The sequence below is a fragment of the Caretta caretta genome, chromosome 6 (genome assembly GCF_965140235.1).
Source record: "Caretta caretta isolate rCarCar2 chromosome 6, rCarCar1.hap1, whole genome shotgun sequence".
Lineage (NCBI taxonomy): Eukaryota > Metazoa > Chordata > Testudines > Cheloniidae > Caretta > Caretta caretta.
In genome coordinates, this window is record NC_134211.1 from 47,037,152 (window position 1) to 47,055,623 (window position 18,472).

General features: G+C 45.4%; 1 protein-coding gene across 1 annotated transcript in view; it reads right to left on the reverse strand.

Annotated features, from left to right (window-relative positions):
- Positions 1-15,952, reverse strand: part of DHCR7 (7-dehydrocholesterol reductase) — a 29,767-nt gene extending 13,815 nt beyond the window's left edge. The window contains exons 1-2 of the mRNA XM_048854742.2: positions 15,858-15,952; positions 297-397 (exon numbers count right to left, since the gene is read on the reverse strand). Of these exons, the coding sequence (XP_048710699.1) occupies positions 297-391 (95 nt within the window). The 5' untranslated portion in view covers positions 392-397; positions 15,858-15,952. The remainder of the gene's footprint in view (positions 1-296; positions 398-15,857) is intronic.
- Between the last annotated feature and the right edge of the window lie 2,520 nt (positions 15,953-18,472).

The window sequence follows — 18,472 nt, forward strand, 5'->3', positions numbered from 1 at the left end:
GACAATACTTGTTATGAGTTTGCTTGTTCTGAGCTGAAGCTGTGATGAACTGGTAGGGTAACCCACAAAGACTCCCTTAGGGTGGGCGGGCCGAAGGATATAAACCATCTAATAACTCCCAATACCAAGTCTGAAGTCGAGCTGTACTTCAGATATGTTGTGTTTAGATCATTCATATTGCAAGTCTAAATTGAAGGCTGGTGCAGCCTTTGTTTACTGAGGGGCCCTAGTCTTTTGAATATTGGGTTAGTATCACATTTTGAGTCTGTTCAGTCAGAGTGACAAGCCTCTCTCACCAGGCTCTTCCCCATTGGCCTTGAGATGCTCCAGAACCATTTGGGATGTTCTGATGTTTCCTTTCTTCAGATTTTCCTTCAGGAAAGGCTGCCATTGGATCCTACATGAAAGAGGTTTACATTGCGTTATACCATCTGGTCCCCCCAACAATGAGTTTTGCATTATCCTTTATAAATTACATTTTTGATAATCTTGAATTGTATCAGGCATCTGGACTCTGATTAAAAACAAACCAAAAAACCTTACATTTTCCTGCATATAAGATTGTAACCTAAGATATTGTTGATGCCGAAGGGCCCTGTAAAATTTTTATTAACACTGTATAATACCTGGGAACATTGTTAAAGATGACCTGCAAAGGGAAAATTAGATTGGGATTGTACCTTAACTGCCCACCACCTCCGACACACACACACACTTGGGTTTTTTTAGTGCCTTGCAGAGATTGCCTGAAAGGGTTCTGCTTCCCTCCACCCGTCCCAACCAAAGAGGTTTATCCTGCTTGCTTTTCTTTACCCTGATATCTAGTCTCTTTGTGAGTTCAACCATCATTTCCCCTCTAGGCTTTAAATCGAGTTGCTAGCCTTTGTTAAAAGCAAAGCAATGTCTTCACTGCTATTTTAACCTGAGTTAAAGAACACACTTTCTTTGCAGTATAGGCATAGCCTGAAGGGGTGAGATTGAGTCTTTATTTAAAACAAACAAATCACACCATCTCACAAGTATGTCAGGCATTTGACAAAAGTTAAATAGTTGTTGGAGGTTTTATAGTCACACCTAATACAATGCCAGAGTTTCAAGCACTATGGCTGATCTACACTAAAATTTATGTTGTCCTAGCTACATCACTCAGGAGTTTGAAAAATTCACACCCATGAAAGATGTAATTAAACCAATCTATGCCCCAGCATAGACAGTGCTAGGTTGATGGAAGAATTTTCTGTTGACCTAGCTACCGCCTCCTGGAGAAGTAGATTTATTACAGTGATTACCCCTTCCATCACTGTAGTGTCTACACCACAGCACTACAGTGGCTCCATTGTAACATTTCTAGTGTAGCCAGACCCTAATGATCCTTTACTTTCTCAGGTGCTCGGGTTTCATTTCCTTTGTACTAGCAGAACGTTATAATAGCCCTCCAGTCAACCACAGAGTCATCCTTGGAAGACAATTGCATGTAGTAGTTACCCTTCCCCCCGTTTACCCCAGCCTCAAAAAACAAGTTTTCAGACCTTTGGTCATCAAAAAGAGAAGCATCCAAAGTGGACAAACCCAGTGTGTTTTCCTGTGCAAGTCACCGCTCATGTATTCAAACACCATTTTTCAAAGTAGTGGTGTTGTGGTAATTGCACATTGTTGTTGCTATGGCAATCGAGTTAGCTTATTAAGGGATAGCCCAGCCAGTTTTGGCTGGTTTGGTTAGTTCAGTGTGTGGAAAATAAATGGCTGCTTTCATGGCTCACAGCTCTCTGTGTGTCAAGTGATTTCTTCCTAAAACTGCTGCCCCCAAGGATACAACAAGTGGCACATACCCCTTGCCCAACTGAGGGTCCACCACTGGGACCTTGCTAGGAGCCAGTGGGCTACACCAGCTTTCCAGCCAACCTCCTCTTTAATAGAGTCTCCTCACCTTCAGTGTCATCTCTGTTGGGGACACTGGGGCATGGCCACTAGGTGACTCGAGGGGTGGAAGACCACGAGTGTCGATGAAGCCCCCTCGCACTAGGCCCAAGTGTCCTTGGCCCCCTCCCCTCCTGCCTGGAGGCACTCGCAGCAGCTCTGCGTACTAGGCCCAAGTGTCTTTGGCCCCCCCTGCCTGGGGGCACTCACAGCAGTTATGCTGAGGATCTGCAACAATATGTTGCAGAGTCAGACTGCCTGAAACTAAGCAAGGCGAAACAGGGCAGATATGGAAGAACAATGTTGAATAAAGCAGCTTTGTGTATGGTTTAACAAATGATACAGAGAACAAGGGAACTAGCTGGGAACTGGATTGGCTGGCTATATGGATACTTAGGGCAGCTTGCTATTGGATAAGTATGCTGAAGAAAGGATGTATAAAAGCCTGTGTAACTTCCTGCTCTGTGTGCAGGATCTGAGATTCTATTCTCCCTGTACCTTTTTGCAGCTGCAAATAAACTTTTCTGCTTCTCCACCCCGTTGTGATTATTGGGTGTAGCACACCGGGTAGCGAACCAACCTCAGCTGTTGTTTAGCCTCTCGGCACTGGGTGCCGGCAACAGCTTTTGGCGTCCCTGGGTGGGCGACGAGGCTGCAATTTAGTCTTGCCCGGACCCCTCCTGGAGGTCGAGGATTGCGGTGAGAACCGACGCCCAGCGCGCACCGGTGAGTTCATCGGGGGCCTCAGAGGAGATGCGCTTTGATCAACCCCGGAGGGTACAACAGTGCAACGCCATATAGTGGAGAAGCATCTGTGGACGACGATGAGGAACCGGTCCCTTGGACATAGGGGAGGAGCAGCTGCGGACGACGGTGAGGAACCGGTCCCTTGGATAAGGTAGGAACCTTTTGAAATCCGGATTGTATGCTCTGTTGGAACCTGGGGACGCCCAGAGTTACCCTGTAGGTATGGGACAGGGACAGAGCTCGGGGGTTAGGGCACGGTGTATGCCCCTAGAATGTATTCTAGCAAACTGGAAGGTATTTGGTGCAGATCCGATGACTAAGAGCCAATTAAAACGATTCTGTACAGTTGACTGGCCTCAATATCAACTAGAGGACCAGGAGTAGTGGCCACCAGGAGGGTCAATTAATTACAACACGATCCTTCAGTTACTCCTGTTCTGTCAGAGAACAAGGAAATGGAATGAACATATGTATGCACATTTGTTTCTGACTTTATGTACTCGACCAGATATTTTACAGCACTGTAATCTGACTCCAACTGGCTCGGTAGCAGCTAATGTTAGTCCCCAGACCCCCACCTCCACTGTAATGGCAGAGCCGGTGTCCCCTTCGGCCCCTACACCCACACCTTGTAAGTCCCCAATGGTTGGCCTATACCCCTTAATCACCAAAACTAAAGTCGCCCGGTCTGGATCGGACAGGTGTCCGGCCACGACTATGCAGGTTTATACTCATGTGCCCTTTAATCCTGTGGATTTGGCTGCTTTCAAAGCACAGGCAGGAGAGTTTTCCACCAACCCAAGCAGGTTTATATCAGTCTTTAAGGGGTGCCTCAGTAGTCACAAGCCGGACTGGGATGACTGTAACATCTTCCTGCGAACCCTATTGTCTGAGGTTGAAAGACAACAGGTTGTGTCCAAGGCAAGGGAGGAGGCGCAGAGATGGTACGGCCGGGATCGTATTAATGTCCCTGACCCGGATGCACAAGTCCCCCGAGCAGACCCCAGGTGGGATCCAAATGATCATGGGGATATGACCGGCCTTACCTCCTATAAGGAGTTGCTTTTGCATGGACTTCGTCACTCGGCTGTCCGACATAATAATTGGGCAAAGCCATATGAAGTAATGCAGGATTTAAAAGAAAGCCCAGGGGCCTTTCTACAGCGTATTCGGGACACAATTTGACAGAACACTAATGCAGACCCTGATGATCAGGCAACTGAGTCAATTATTAAGGGAATTTTTACAAGCAGAGCAGCCCCTGATATTAAGAGAAAGTTACAAAAAAAGGAGGATTTAATGGACATGACCATGGCACAAATCATAGAGACTGCAAACCGAGCTTATAGTCTGAGAGAGACAGAGAAGGAGAGAAAGCAAGTGAGACTGATGGTAACAGCGGTACAGGCCGGCACTAAGAGAAGTGGCCGGGGAGGAAGGGGCCGTGGACACGAACGTCCGGGCACGCAGGAGAGACGACTGGGTCGCAACCAGTGTGCCTTGTGTCGACAAGAGGGACACTGGAAAAATGAGTGCCCAAAGAGGAAAGAAAAGGGGAGTGCCTCTATGATGGCGATGGTGGAGCAGGAATAGGGGTGTCAGGGGAGACGGACCACCCTACCCCCGGAACCCCGAGTAAAGATGCGGGTGGGAAGCTCATAAATAGATTTTTTTAGTGGACTCTGGCGCGGCATGAACTGCTGTAAATCGACCCCTTCAGTTGCCAGTAGCAGATTCCCTTACTGTGGTAGGAGCCACAGGCAAAGACACCAAGTGCCCAGTGTATGCCCCAGCGGAATGCACTTTGGGAAACAGAACTATATCCCACAAGCTGGTATACCTCCCTGAGCGTCCTACACCTCTGCTGGGACGGGATCTGCTTTGTTGCCTTGGTGCGACCCTGCATTTTACTGAGGATGAAATAACGCTTACCTTACCCCTGAGAATGCATGGATCATGACCCTTGCAGTTGAGCCCTCAGCCACGCAAGCCCCAGAATGGAGCCTGTGGGAAGACCAGGTATATCCCCTCGTGTGGGCATCAGGGATTCCAGGAAAGGCCACCCACCAGACCCCCGTTACTATTCAGCTCATAACAGGGAAAGGCCCAGTGCAAGTAAAACAGTATCCAATCAAGAGGGAAGCCAGAGAAGGTTTACAGGAAACTACAGATCGATTCCTAATGTATGGTATTCTCCGGGAATGTCAGTCAGCCTGGAACACTCCCATTCTACCCGTACAGAAGCCTAATGGCACGTATCGGCTGGTACAGGACCTAAGGGCAGTCAATGAACGGGTTAAGACTTTGCACCCTCTTGTCCCTAACCCGTATACCTTATTGGCTTCTATAGGGGGACAGTATACCCATTTTTCAGTCCTCACTCTGAAAGATGCTTTCTTTACCATCCCAGTTGCCACCCCGTCACAGGAGATTTTCTCCTTTGAGTGGGAGGACCGCAAAAGGGTTAAAAAGCAACTTTGCTGGACAGTGTTGGCCCAGGGATTTAAAAACTCCCCCACCCTCTTTGGCCAGGCTTTGGCCAGGGACCTAGAGGAGTGGGATAATGAGGAGGCCCTCCTTCAGCAGTATGTAGATGATTTGTTAATTGCCACTGTGGGCCAAACCCCCTGCCTTAAAGTCACCGTGAGCCTCCTGAATTTTATTGGACTCTGGGGATATCGGGTAGCATGGAGTAAGGCTCAAATCGCCCTCCCAGAGGTACAGTACCTCGGGTTTCACATAAGGCAAGGAGAGCGTCAGCTTTCAAGCGAAAGAAAGGAAGGTATCTGTCAAGTTCCTACCCCAAGTAATCGTAAGCGGCTCAGGGCATTTCCGGGTATGGCAGGCTTTTACAGGATATGGATCCCAGAGTTTTGGACTGTGGGCTAAACTCCTGTACGACTGTGTAAAAGGAGCAGATCATGACCCCTTCTATTGGACCCCAGAGGCTGACAGGGCATTTAAAATCCTGAAAAGAAAATTGATGGAAGCACCAGCTCTGGGCCTGCTGGATCTCTGTAAGCCGTTTCAGTTGTATGTACATGAACGAAAGGGGGTGGCCCTAGGAGTGCTCACACAGCTGTTAGGAACATGGAGACGTCCCGTGGCTTATTTTTCTAAGCAACTGGACCAGATTGCAAAGGGTTGGCCGGCATGTTTACGAGTGGTCGCAGCTACTGCCCTAGTGCTTGAGGAAGCCAAGCAGCTAACATTGGGAGGGATTATGCAAATCTATACTCCCCATATGGTCCGAGCCTTATTGGATGCAAAGGGAGGGCTTTGGCTCACCCAGGCTCGGATTGCTCGGTATCAGGCTAAGTTGTTAGAGAACTCTGAAGTCACCTTACAGTCTTGCCCCTCCCTTAACCCAGCCACCCTCTTGCCAGAAACAGAGGAACAGAAACATGACTGTTTAGAGATCATAGATGTCCAGTACTCCAGCCGTCTGGATTTAAAGGATGTACCCCTCCCAAATGCAGATTATGAGTGGTACACTGATGGTAGCAGTACTGTAATAGATGGGCAAGGGAGGGAGGGTTATGCTGTTGTGACCCTCCATGACACTGTGGAAGCTGAAGGTTTGCCTGCTGGGACCTCTGCCCAGCTTGCCGAACTAACAGCCCTGACCCGTGCACTTGAACTGTCAAAAGGAAAGCGGGTCAACATTTTTACTGATTCAAAGTATGCTTTTGGTGTGCTCCATGCTCATGCTGGCCTATGGAAGCAAAGGGGAATGCTGACAGCCCAAGGCTCCCCAGTCAAGTATGGGCCCCAAATCCTCCGGCTCCTAGAAGCCGTACAACTTCCCTCGGAAGTGGCGGTGGTACACTGTAAAGCCCATCAAAGGGAAGATCAAGATGTGGCCAGAGGTAACGCCCGGGCAGATAGAGAGGCTAAGCATGCTGCCACCCTGCCATCCCCTCAGACTGAAAACGTCCATATGCATGCCCTTATCCCATCAGTAGGGGAGCTTCCACCCCTCAGTACTCTGGGGAGGAGAGACAGCTAACTGACAAACTTGGTCTCCGGGAAAAGGAGGGATGGCTCCATTCCCCGGAAGGGAAGGTGCTCTTACCAAAGGGCCTGATCCGGCCAGTGCTGCAGAAACTACATCAAACCACGCATGCTGGCAGGGAAGCACTTATCCAGCTAAAGGGAAAATACTTTATCACTTCCGGACTCCGACCCCTGGCTGCCCAGGTACAAGCAGACTGCTTAGTCTGCCAAAAGAATAACCCCCGACCGGGACATTCTGTGCCACCAGCTGCCCTAGAACCCACTCCGGACCCCGGACAAGTGTGGCAAATAGACTTTACTGAGTTTCCCCGGACCCAAGTGTTCAAATATCTCCTTGTCATAGTGGATTGGTTCAGCGGATGGCCAGAAGCCTTCCCATATCGTAACTGCACTGCCAGAACAGTGGCCCTCAAGTTTGTTAAGGAGATCATTCCTCCCTTTGGACTCCCCCTGTGGATGGAATTTGACAACGGGACACACTTCACATCAAAAATCATTCTAAGCATCTCACATGCCTTACAGATCCCCTGGAAACTCCATACGCCCTGGAGACTGCAAGCCAGTGGGGTAGTGGAGCGTACCAATCAGACCCTTAAACGGCATCTCTCAAAAGTGTGCCAAGAAGCCTCACCGCGATAGCCTGATGCTTCGCCCCTCGTCCTACTTCATATCCGCGTTCTCCCTAAGGGTCGATTAGGGCTTAGTCCCTTTGAAATTATGTTTGGAAGGGCATGGCCTATGAATGGCACCCCGGTTCTGTCAGGGGAATGGAAGCTGGGTAATGGTTTTTTGTCACAGTATATGTGTTCCCTGTCTGCTGTTCTCTTGTCTCTTCACAGGTATACTAAGGATTCCCAGCCTCTCCCCTTGGACTCTCCCGTCCACTCCTTACAGCCCGGTGACTCCGTGCTTGTTCGTACCTGGAAAGACGAGCCTCTCCAGGAAAAATGGAAAGGACCCTATACCGTCCTGCTGATCTCCCATACAGCAGCAAAGATCGAGGGACACAAGAACTGGATCCATCACTCTCGTCTGAAGGCAGTACCCGCCCCCTCGTCAGCAGAACAGTGGAATCATAGAATCACAGAATATAAGGGTTGGAAGGGACCCCAGAAGGTCATCTAGTCCAACCCCCTGCTCGAAGCAGGACCAATTCCCAGTTAAATCATCCCAGCCAGGGTTTTGTCAAGCCTGACCTTAAAAACCTCTAAGGAAGGAGATTCTACCACCTCCCTAGGTAACGCATTCCAGTGTTTCACCACCCTCTTAGTGAAAAAGTTTTTCCTAATATCCAATCTAAACCTCCCCCACTGCAACTTGAGACCATTACTCCTCGTTCTGTCATCTGATACCATTGAGAACAGTCTAGAGCCATCCTCTTTGGAACCCCCTTTCAGGTAGTTGAAAGCAGCTATCAAATCCCCCCTCATTCTTCTCTTCTGCAGGCTAAACAATCCCAGCTCCCTCAGCCTCTCCTCATAACTCATGTGTTCCAGACCCCTAATCATTTTTGTTGCCCTTCGCTGGACTCTCTCCAATTTATCCACATCCTTCTTGAAGTGCGGGGCCCAAAACTGGACACAGTACTCCAGATGAGGCCTCACCAATGTCGAATAGAGGGGAACGATCACGTCCCTCGATCTGCTCGCTATGCCCCTACTTATACAGATTGGACCGTCCAATCTGCTGACTTCTCATCTAGTGACGATCTTGGGCTAAAGCTACTATTTAAAAGACACAAATAGTGGGCACCTTTACGCTAAAATGGGCCCACCCAGGTACTGGAGACCCTGGGTTAAAAAGACTCTGGCGATAATTAATTGGGTAACATTGTTATTCTCTGTATTGGTATTTCCAAACTGTGCATATCGGGAGCATAACTCCTTTGTTTCGCTTGCACATCATGTTGCTACTTTAACAAACCAGACTGATTGCTGGGTATGTGCTCCAACTCCACTCTCCCCCAAAACGGGAATGCCCCTTGACATGCTGCCCTTGACCCTAGCAGAATTAGCCGCCACCAAAGAGTAGGAAAGAACGGACTCGCCGTTCTGAAATAAGACCTCTTTACAGCAAGCCACCTATCAGGACCAGGAGTATTCAGTTGCAGTACTCACTGAGGGAGTGTTATGTTTTACCCGAAACCAATCTGATCACAATGGGCGTCCTGTGGGAAAAAGCTCCTGTGTTATTACACAGTGGGCTGATGGGTATTGGATAAAGACCAAAAGGGGAAGACAGCAGTGTGGGTGTAATGGTTCCTCCCCTTTTAGGGAAACCCTTACAAATAATCTTACCGCAAAAGAAAGATTTGGAAATATAACTTGCCATCCAGTTAATATCTCCAATGTAGCAAGCCAATGGTGGGTTTGTAGTGGTCCCTATGGTGAGTGTAATTTGAACGGCACAATTAGAAACGCCCCCACTTGTACCCAATCAGGAGGATAGGATGCCCCCTTAGGGGCATATGAACTGTTTGAAAAAGCAGCCAAAGCAGCTTTAAATATCCCAGGAATCCCCTTAAGAAACAGTCCTTACTGGGCCCTACAGGGTCACTATTTTGTATGTGGCCGAAAGGCTTACAAGGTGCTGCCAGCCAACTGGACAGGTAGCTGTTATATAGCTCATGGAGTTCCTCATCTGTCAATAACTGCCACACTGCCCAAAGGAAAGATTAGAAATGCCCGAGACACCTCTGTTGAGTCACGAGAAAAGACCCTGCGGCGACTGACTACGGTATTGGAGGGCAATATGAAGAATTCCCTCACAACCGAGAAGCTTGTAGGGTGCTCTGTACTGGGAATAGCGCCACTGTTTACCGGGTCAGCCATGGCATGCATAGGCCGCTATACTGTAAGGCTGCAAATGGTACTTGAGAAAGTGGCCTTAGAGTTAGAGGACTCGGTTAGCAATTTAGGATCAGCAGTAAAAACATTAAATAAAGAGGTACAGCAGCTCAGGACGTTTTCCCTCCAAAACAGGCTGGCTTTGGACTATCTCTTGGCATCCCAAGGAGGGGTTTGTGCCCTCGTCGGGCCCCGATGTTGTGTATATGTAAATGATAGCAGTTATGAGATCTATGAAAAGGTGGTACAGGCTAAGGCCCATGCCGGAGCACAGGTTGCCTATACTGCCCCAGAGAGCAATTGTAAGTAATGTCCTCCTCCCCGAAACTGGTTAATTGCTTCTAAATTGCAAACCTTGTTTTCAGGCTGGGATTTGTCGTTTTGGCTTGGTGGTTTACCACCCAGTAATGTCCTCCTCCCCGAAACTGGTTAATTGCTTCTAATTGCAAACCTTGTTTTCAGGCTGGGGTTTGTTGTTTTCACTTGGTGGTTTATTTAGCCTGTTATTGAAACTTCTCTTTCCTGTATTGCTTGTATTACTGGTATTATGCTGTGGAGTATCATGTGTTAGGGATCTTTTGCAAAAGTTAATATGTCATTCTCTTCAGAGCTATCACAAAGTACTTATGCAAAGTCCTATTGTAAAGAAATAAGTAGCTCAAGTGAGAAAACTCAAAGCCAAGGTTGTTGAGTGTTCTCAAAGGAGGGAGTTGTTGGGGACACTGGGGCATGGCCACTAGGTAACTCGAGGGGATGGAAGACCATGAGTGTCGATGAAGCCCCCTCGCACTAGGCCCAAGTGTCCTTAGCGCCCCCCCCCCCCCCCGCCTGGAGGCACTCGCAGCAGCTCTGCGTACTAGGCCCAAGTGTCCTTGGCCCCCCCGCCTGGAGGCACTCGCAGCAGTTATGCTGAGGATCTGCAACATGTTGCAGCGTCAGACTGCCTGAAACTAAGCAAGGCGAAACAGGGCAGATATGGAAGAACAATGCTGAATAAAGCAGCTTTATGTATGGTTTAACAAATGATACAGAGAACAAGGGAACTAGCTGGGAACTGGATTGGCTGGCTATATGAATACTTGGGGCAGCTTGCTATTGGATAAGTATGCTGGGAAAAAGGATGTACAAAAGCCTGTGTAACTTCCTGCTCTGTGTGCAGGATCTGAGTTTCTATTCTCCCTGTACCTTTTTGCAGCTGCAAATAAACTTTTCTGCTTCTCCACCCCGTTGTGATTATTGGGTGTATCACACCGGGTAGCGAACCAACTCCAGCTGTTGTTTAGCCTCTCGGCACTGGGTGCCGGCAACAATCTCTATTAATTCAGAAACACAGAAAAGGTCCGAACTAATCAAGCTGTAATCTATTACCAAGCAGAATTAAAAACAAGACAAACAAACAAAAATCACATTTACTTCTCCAGAGTAACAGCCTGGATAACACCATCTCCCTCTCCACACATGCCCAGCTTGCAACACCAGGGGGAAAAAAACAATCTCATTAGCAAAAAGAAAAGGAGTACTTGTGGCACCTTAGAGACTAACCAATTTATTTGAGCATAAGCTTTCGTGAGCTACAGCATCCGATGAAGTGGGCTGTAGCCCACGAAAGCTTATGCTCAAATAAATTGGTTAGTCTCTAAGGTGCCACAAGTCCTCCTTTTCTTTTTGTGAATACAGACTAACACGGCTGTTACTCTGAATCTCATTAGGACTCCTGTTAGCACTAGCGAAATGTCAGGTTGACATTTCTAGTTGTAGAAGTGCCACAAGGTGCTTCTTCAGCTACCCAAGTGAGCAGCGCTGCTTAGCCTGTTTTCGTGGTCTCTCAGGCTGTTTCCTTTCCAGCACCCATGTATTTAACCTTCAGTTTCAACACATAACAAATCATATGAAAAGTATACAGTTAGAGGAGATTTCCACACAGCTTCCCTCTTCTCCTCAGCTCACCTTCTGAACTCTCCAATGGCTATTAGCCAGGATGAGTAAGGAATGGTGTCCCTAGCCTCTGTTTGTCAGAGGGTGGAGAGAGATGGCAGGAGAGAGATCACTTGATCATTTCCTGTTAGGTTCACTCCCTCTGGGGCACCTGGCATTGGCCACTGTCAGCAGACACGGTACTGGCCTGGATGGACCTTTGGTCTGACCCAGTGTGGCCATTCTTATATGACCAGATGTCCCGATGTTATAGGGACAGTCTTGATATTCGGGGCTTTTTCTCATATAGCATCAGGACAGGTGCCTATCTGGTCACCCTAACTCTCCATGACTTTCTCTCCCCCAAATATGTATCTGCCCTGTTACTGAGTGAACTGTCTTGTTATTAGTCTAGCAATTACCACCCAGTAATGTCCTCCTCCCCGAAGCTGGTTAATTGCTTCTAAATAAGCCTGCAGGCTTCTCTGTGCTGCAGAAATGTCAGTGACTAGGTTGCTACTACAGCTAGCATTGTCACAAGATGTCAGTTCATAAATACCTTTGTCCGGAGGAGTTAGCTGTCTGGGTGTTGCTCACCTAAACTTTCTTCTATATATGTAAAGGGGTAATTGTTGATTTAACGCTCCCAATGGGCCCCATACTCCTTACTTACACCTTCATCAGCAAAACTGCAATTTCCCACAACTTTGAAAATTTAAATAGATAAAAATATAAAAATGCTTTAAAACATACACCTATATTAACCATTTAAATTAAATTATAAAACACCTACATTAACCATTTAAATCATAAAACAATTAAAATCTAATTCTGCCAAGCCTACTTACACTGGAATAAGTGTCTACTTGGCTGGGGTTTAAGATATAACAATATGGATTTAAATTCACTTTCCCATGTAGACAAGTCCCACATTTTCAACCAAACTCTGGTAATAAAAACAAACACAACAAAAGAAAAACAAAAACACTCACTCGACAGGCAGCCAGCCACGCTAATAATGAGTTAGGAAATCTCTACTGCTCCAGAAACTGTCCAACACACAGTTTACCTAACTAGTTCCAAGGCTGCAAAGGTAATTAATCAAGTTAATATTGCACAAAAAACTGCTAATTGTTCTTGATTATGACTCTCCTTTGTGCTGGAATCTTCATTCTCATCTTACATGCTTCTTAGCTATTTAAATTCCTTCATCTAGGGACTTCCTGAAACTCTCTCTCTGAACTTCAGTGCGTCCTGAACATTGTGAACATGCTACTTCTCTGACCCATCCTTCAGCATCTTAACCAGAGATGGGTCTGAAGTAAAACTCACAATCCAGAAACCACAGTGGGGGAGGAATTCATGGAAAATTTCATTTCACTTTCATTTGGATCTAAACTTATGAGATCAAGCCCACCTGTAATCTCTGAGGTTTCCTATCAGGTATCCCGATCCACTTGGTTTTGGTGTTTAAAGTTTCTGCATAGGCCTCTTTCTATCCACTTTCCCATCCAGAAAAGGAGTACTTGTGGCACCTTAGAGACTAACAAATTTATCTGAACATAAGCTTTTGTGAGCTACAGCTCACTTCATCGGATAAATGCATCCGATGAAGTGAGCTGTAGCTCACCAAAGCTTATGCTCAAATAAATTGGTTAGTCTCTAAGGTGCCACAAGTACTCCTTTTCTTTTTGCGAATACAGACTAACATGGCTGCTACTCTGAAATCTTTCCCATCCAGGTATCTGTGTAGTACCTGTGTGTGTGTTGGGGGGCAGACTTTTAAAATTATGCAACCTTATCAATTGCAAACTCTGCTCTAGTGGATACTTCCCCTCCTCAGAAAACCTTCTAAATTTTAGTTCCTTTTAGTGCTGTTTCCTCTGTGACCACTTCTTACATCCAATCAAATTCTTAAAAGGAGGTGTGACTAGAGTGGCTACTGGCTCATTGTTCCCCTTTGGAAAGACAGCATCAGCTTTTAAAGATGCGATGATATTAAGGGCATGGCTACACTTGCAGATGTAGAGCGCTGTGAGTTAAACCCGCCTTTGTAGAACGCAGTAGGGAAGACGCTGCAGTCTGTCCACACTGACAGCTGCAAGCGCACTGACGTGGCCACATTTGCGGCACTTGCAGCAGCATTGGGAGTGGTGCATTATGGGTAGCTATCCCACAGAGCACCTCTTCCCATTCTGGCACTGTGGCTTGTGGGAAGGGGGCGGGGAGTGTGGGGCATTCTGGGTCCTGTCCCAACGCCCCGTGATGCATTGTTTTGCATCCCAGCATTCCCTTTGCTTCTGTTCACGTTTGGCGCCATCTTTCAACGTTTTTTGTATTGCGCGCTCTGTCTTCCCTTCCGGTCTGTGGGAATGGAGCCTGAACTGCTGAGGAGTATGCTGACGAGTCTCGCCAACGCATCACATTTGGCAGTCGAGTTATTCCTTACGATCCAAAGTGACAGTGAGGGCTCCGATGATATCGACTCAAGTAACACATATGACAGGAAGGGATTTTTCAAAATTCCCAGAGAATGTAAAGGGCGGATCTGACGGTTGGTCACCTGAGGGCAGGGCAGTAGAGTTCAAAGTGATGACCAGAGTGGCTAGCACAGGCATTGTGGGACACTTCTGGAGGCCGATCAGAGCGCACAATAGGACCAGGGCGTCCACACTGGCGCCGCAGCGCTCCAGCGGAGGTGCAGCAAACGTTATTTGCCGAGGTGGAGTACCAGCAGCGCTGTAGCCGCAGAGTCAGAGTGCTCTACCTGCCTTGCCAGTGTGGACGGGGAGTGAGCTAGTGTGCCCAGGGCTCCTTCATTGCGCTGTAACTCGCAAATGTAGCCAAGGCCTAAGTTTTGTCAGTCAGAGCTGGGCTACAGTGATCATATTCCTATGTCCAGAATCTGAAAATATTTTTCATCTTTATAAAGAATTACTCTATCTATTATATAAGCACAACCTGTGATTTTGTATTAGGAGAATTGCACAAAGATCGTAGAGTAAAAAAATATGTAAGTCATTTTAAATATTGATAGTTAATGTGGTTTTCATTGTGGTTCAGGATTGTAAGTTTGCTTCAGGCCCATCTCATCAGAGTGCTTTATAAAAGACGTACAGCACCACTGAAATGCAACCACCTCTGGAATGGCCGGAAGCCTTCAACAAAGGGCACCAAAAAAAAAAAAAAAAATGCTGCAAAACTGAGAGGGGGGAGAAATTTTGACAAAGGACATTTGCATGAAGTGTGATGGGATCTTTAATTCACAAAAATAAGACAGAACCTTAGTTATTTATTGATTTTGTTTTTAAATGAATCCTGACTCACATCAGCTCTCCTATAGAATACTATAAACTATTTTGCGTGTTGAAAGAAAATAGCAGCTGTATGCAAGAGACTCATTCAATAAAGATTAATGGATCATGGATGTTTAACTAAAAACCATGATTAGCGAAACCATTGTTACTTGCCACCAGTCTTGTATGTATTAAGCAGAGGAATTGTTTAGCATGTCATACAACAACCCTTCCCCCCAAAAAGAACACCCCTACATAAAGCTTGTCTGTTTATTACACAACAGTTTAATCTTCCAGTTTCTTTCACTCTGTCTTGCTAAATGCTATTTTCCCTTCCCTCCTAAGGACCAATATGGGTTCGAACATAATATTTAACAACAAAAACCATACAGTGTATGTGCAGATAAGTCTTTAACAGATCAAGAATCAAATAGTTCCTGCAAGCATGAAGCTTGTTTTACACAGTGATCAGTTTGTATATACATTTAAAACAGAAGTTGCATAAACATATGTTCTTCCAATTTTCCTGTAGAAATCTAAGATCAGGTAGCACATCTTTTCCAACACCAGTTGGGTAAGAAAGGTCTCTTATTCCCTTGCTGTATTGCTCAAATTGCTTTATTTAACTCTGCAAACAGAATATCTGCTTTACAAAAAAAAAAAAAAAAAAAAAAAGCTGTAATTCTCTATCAGAATTGGAAGATGTTGTTAAAAGGCAAGGCAGAGAAAGGAAGCTGCAAAAACAGCCTCACAATATGGAGCAGACTGCCACCAATTCAGAAATAAACAGCAATGCAAAATGGTCACATTATAAAGGACCACAGCTACCCCATTTCTAGCGCAGGTCAGAAAACTGGATCTAAGACAGAAATTGAGGAAATCACAACAAAAATCGTTTTTTGGTGGTCAAATTTTCATTTTTGTCCATGTTTTCTAACCATATTCTATCCATTATCGTTATGAACCTCTTGTAATACATTTTGCAACACGTATATGCATACTGTTGCTTAAGACAGGATTTATATTACTGATTATCTGATTTACTTATTGACTCTGATCTGTTTCAAATCTATGTTTCTATTCCAATTAGAAACCCGATTATAATATAAATACTCCTTACCCTCTTCTTTGCTTGTGGTTCCACCCAGCTGAACTCTTAAAAGTACCAACAAAACAGGCTACTTCAGGCTGGTTAAAGTTCTTTTTAGTCTTTGCCACTCCCTCAGGAGTTACATATTAAAGCTACTGTCCAATCACCTGCATGTTCTCTCAAACATCACATGGTGCTACATAGCTGGATTGGTGCAACTGTTTCAAACCACCAGCGAGCTCATGAAATAACCATGACAACCACCACCCTATGAATATTTTACAGAAAAAAATCTAGACAGACAGGGATGCTGGAACAATTTGTATAGCGGGGGGATGGGGGGGACTGCTGGGAGCCATTGAACCACATTGTAAACCCTATCCCAGCAGCACCCTCAGCACTCCGGGTTCCAGCACGTACGTAGATAGATAAAAAATGAACTATTTATCTTTTAATCTGAGCACTCTATCACTTGCAGTCTTAAGGTTAGTTCGAAGTAGTGCATTTGTGTCTGTGCCATTTATGACTGCAGAAGAGATCTTTGCCTGCGCATTGTGGTGCAAATTTTAAGTTAATGATTACAGGAATAATCCATTTAATTTTTGAAGTCATCATACTTTGCACATCTATAGCACCTTCCATCTGAGAATCTCACTGTGATTTACAAACAATTAAAAAAGTCTCACAAGACACTTAACGATGAATAAAAAAGTAACATAAAACTACATTGGTGTTATTAACCAGTTGAATCACAGAGAGACTAAGTCCTACATTTTATGAAGTGTTCATTAAATTTGGGCACCCAACTGGTGCCCAACATTAATGGACATTTTGAAAATGCTGATCTTCACATATAAGAGATTGGTGACTAGGGAAGCTGCTGTTTTCTGTGTTCATCCGTGACATTTTGTGCTTCACTGAGTCCCTTGCAAGCTGCTATGTTCTTTCAGCCTGCAAAGTATTTTACTGTATTCTACTGGATAGCAGATTTGATTCAGAATAATTTAAACAAACCCTCAAAATCCAAGGATGTGTCTGCTCTGTGTGGATTAAAGATCCCATAGCATAAATCCCAGTCTAGCTGGCCAAAATTTCCACTGCCTATAATCACTCAGTTGTGCAGCATACTTTGTGCTAGTTGGTTGTTGCCCTCCACCCTAGAACTGGCTGCATTTCAGTGGTGCAGTTTCAGTGTTGCTACTTTTGCAATTGTATCATGAGCCCTGCGACATCTGGTGTTTTTCTTAAAGTCACAACTTCTGAATTAAAGTGATTGCATGAGATTCTCAGCTTTCATTAAAAACCCTAGGAAGTTTCTAGCCTTTATAGTTGCAGAGAAAAGTCTGAAAATGTGACCTGAAGAGTTTTCAGCCTCAGAAGGCAAATATGAAGATCTCCAAATTATTAATTTTAAAAAATCTTATGATTTTTACAGCAATCTAATGATTTTGGGGGCACAATTCATGATTTTTGAGTGCTTGGGTTTGGCAACACTGTTTGTATGTAATTTATAAAGTGCTTTAGGATTCTTTGGGAATGGATACCATCATATAAATGTAAAATATTTTTAAAATAATGTTTACATTGCTATTATTATTGTTGCTATTATTGCAGTAACATGTATAGGTTCCAACTGAACGTATGTGTGCTAGGGGCTGTACAAACACATAGAGAATGTCCCTGCCTCAAAGAGTTTAGATCAGAATCTAAATTGACAAAAGAGAGAGAGGAAACAGAAGTGAAGTGACTTTTCAAAGTCACATAACAAGGAGAGGCAGAGTCAATTAGACCTCAGTTCCCTGACTCCCTCTCTCCTGACCTATGTAATTGACTACAGCACACTGACTCACTACACTGTCTTTTCCACTACAAACTAAGTTGTGTTCAGAAGGTCACTCAGCTAGGGAACCAGGAGAGATTACTTCCATATCAAATGAAGGGTGAGATGAAAACATAAACCACACCAAACTATACCATTTTTTCACTGGACTGTACTATGAAACTAACATAACTTTATAATCAGTCCATACCTAAAAAAATCATAGTTTATACTTTTGAAATAAATAATGATGCTGCTTCCAGATTTGATGGCTGAGCTGATGGCCGCTACAATCCTACCATCCACAGAGTTGGCACATTACAATACAATGGCTACCTTAAGGGCTTGATTCAATGTAAATAGCGGTCAGAGGAAAAAGCACTGAAAGGCGCAAAGGTTTTAAGAGGACAGAAGTGATAGATGGGACAGCACAATGTAGGGCTTATCTATGGGGTGGGGGCAATGCACTCTACAAGGGTGTGATTCCTAAAGCGCACTAATGAGTTGCACATTAATTGATCTGTGCAGACCCTGCTGATGCACACAAAAAGTTCCCTAGTGCACTTCAACATACTATGGAACCTTCAGTACACACCAGCAGGGTCTACACAGATCAATTAATGCACAACACATTAGTGCATTTTAGAAACCACTCCCCCATACAGTGCATTACCCTACCATGTAGACAAGCCCTCAGAGTGACCCCCAACTGTAGAAGAGAGGATGATAATGAGATCTGTGGGGGCTTTGAAAACCTAGAGGGCAACTGGACTGAGAGACTGATTAGAAGCAACAAAATTAGTCTGGGCCTAAGCCCCAAACTTCT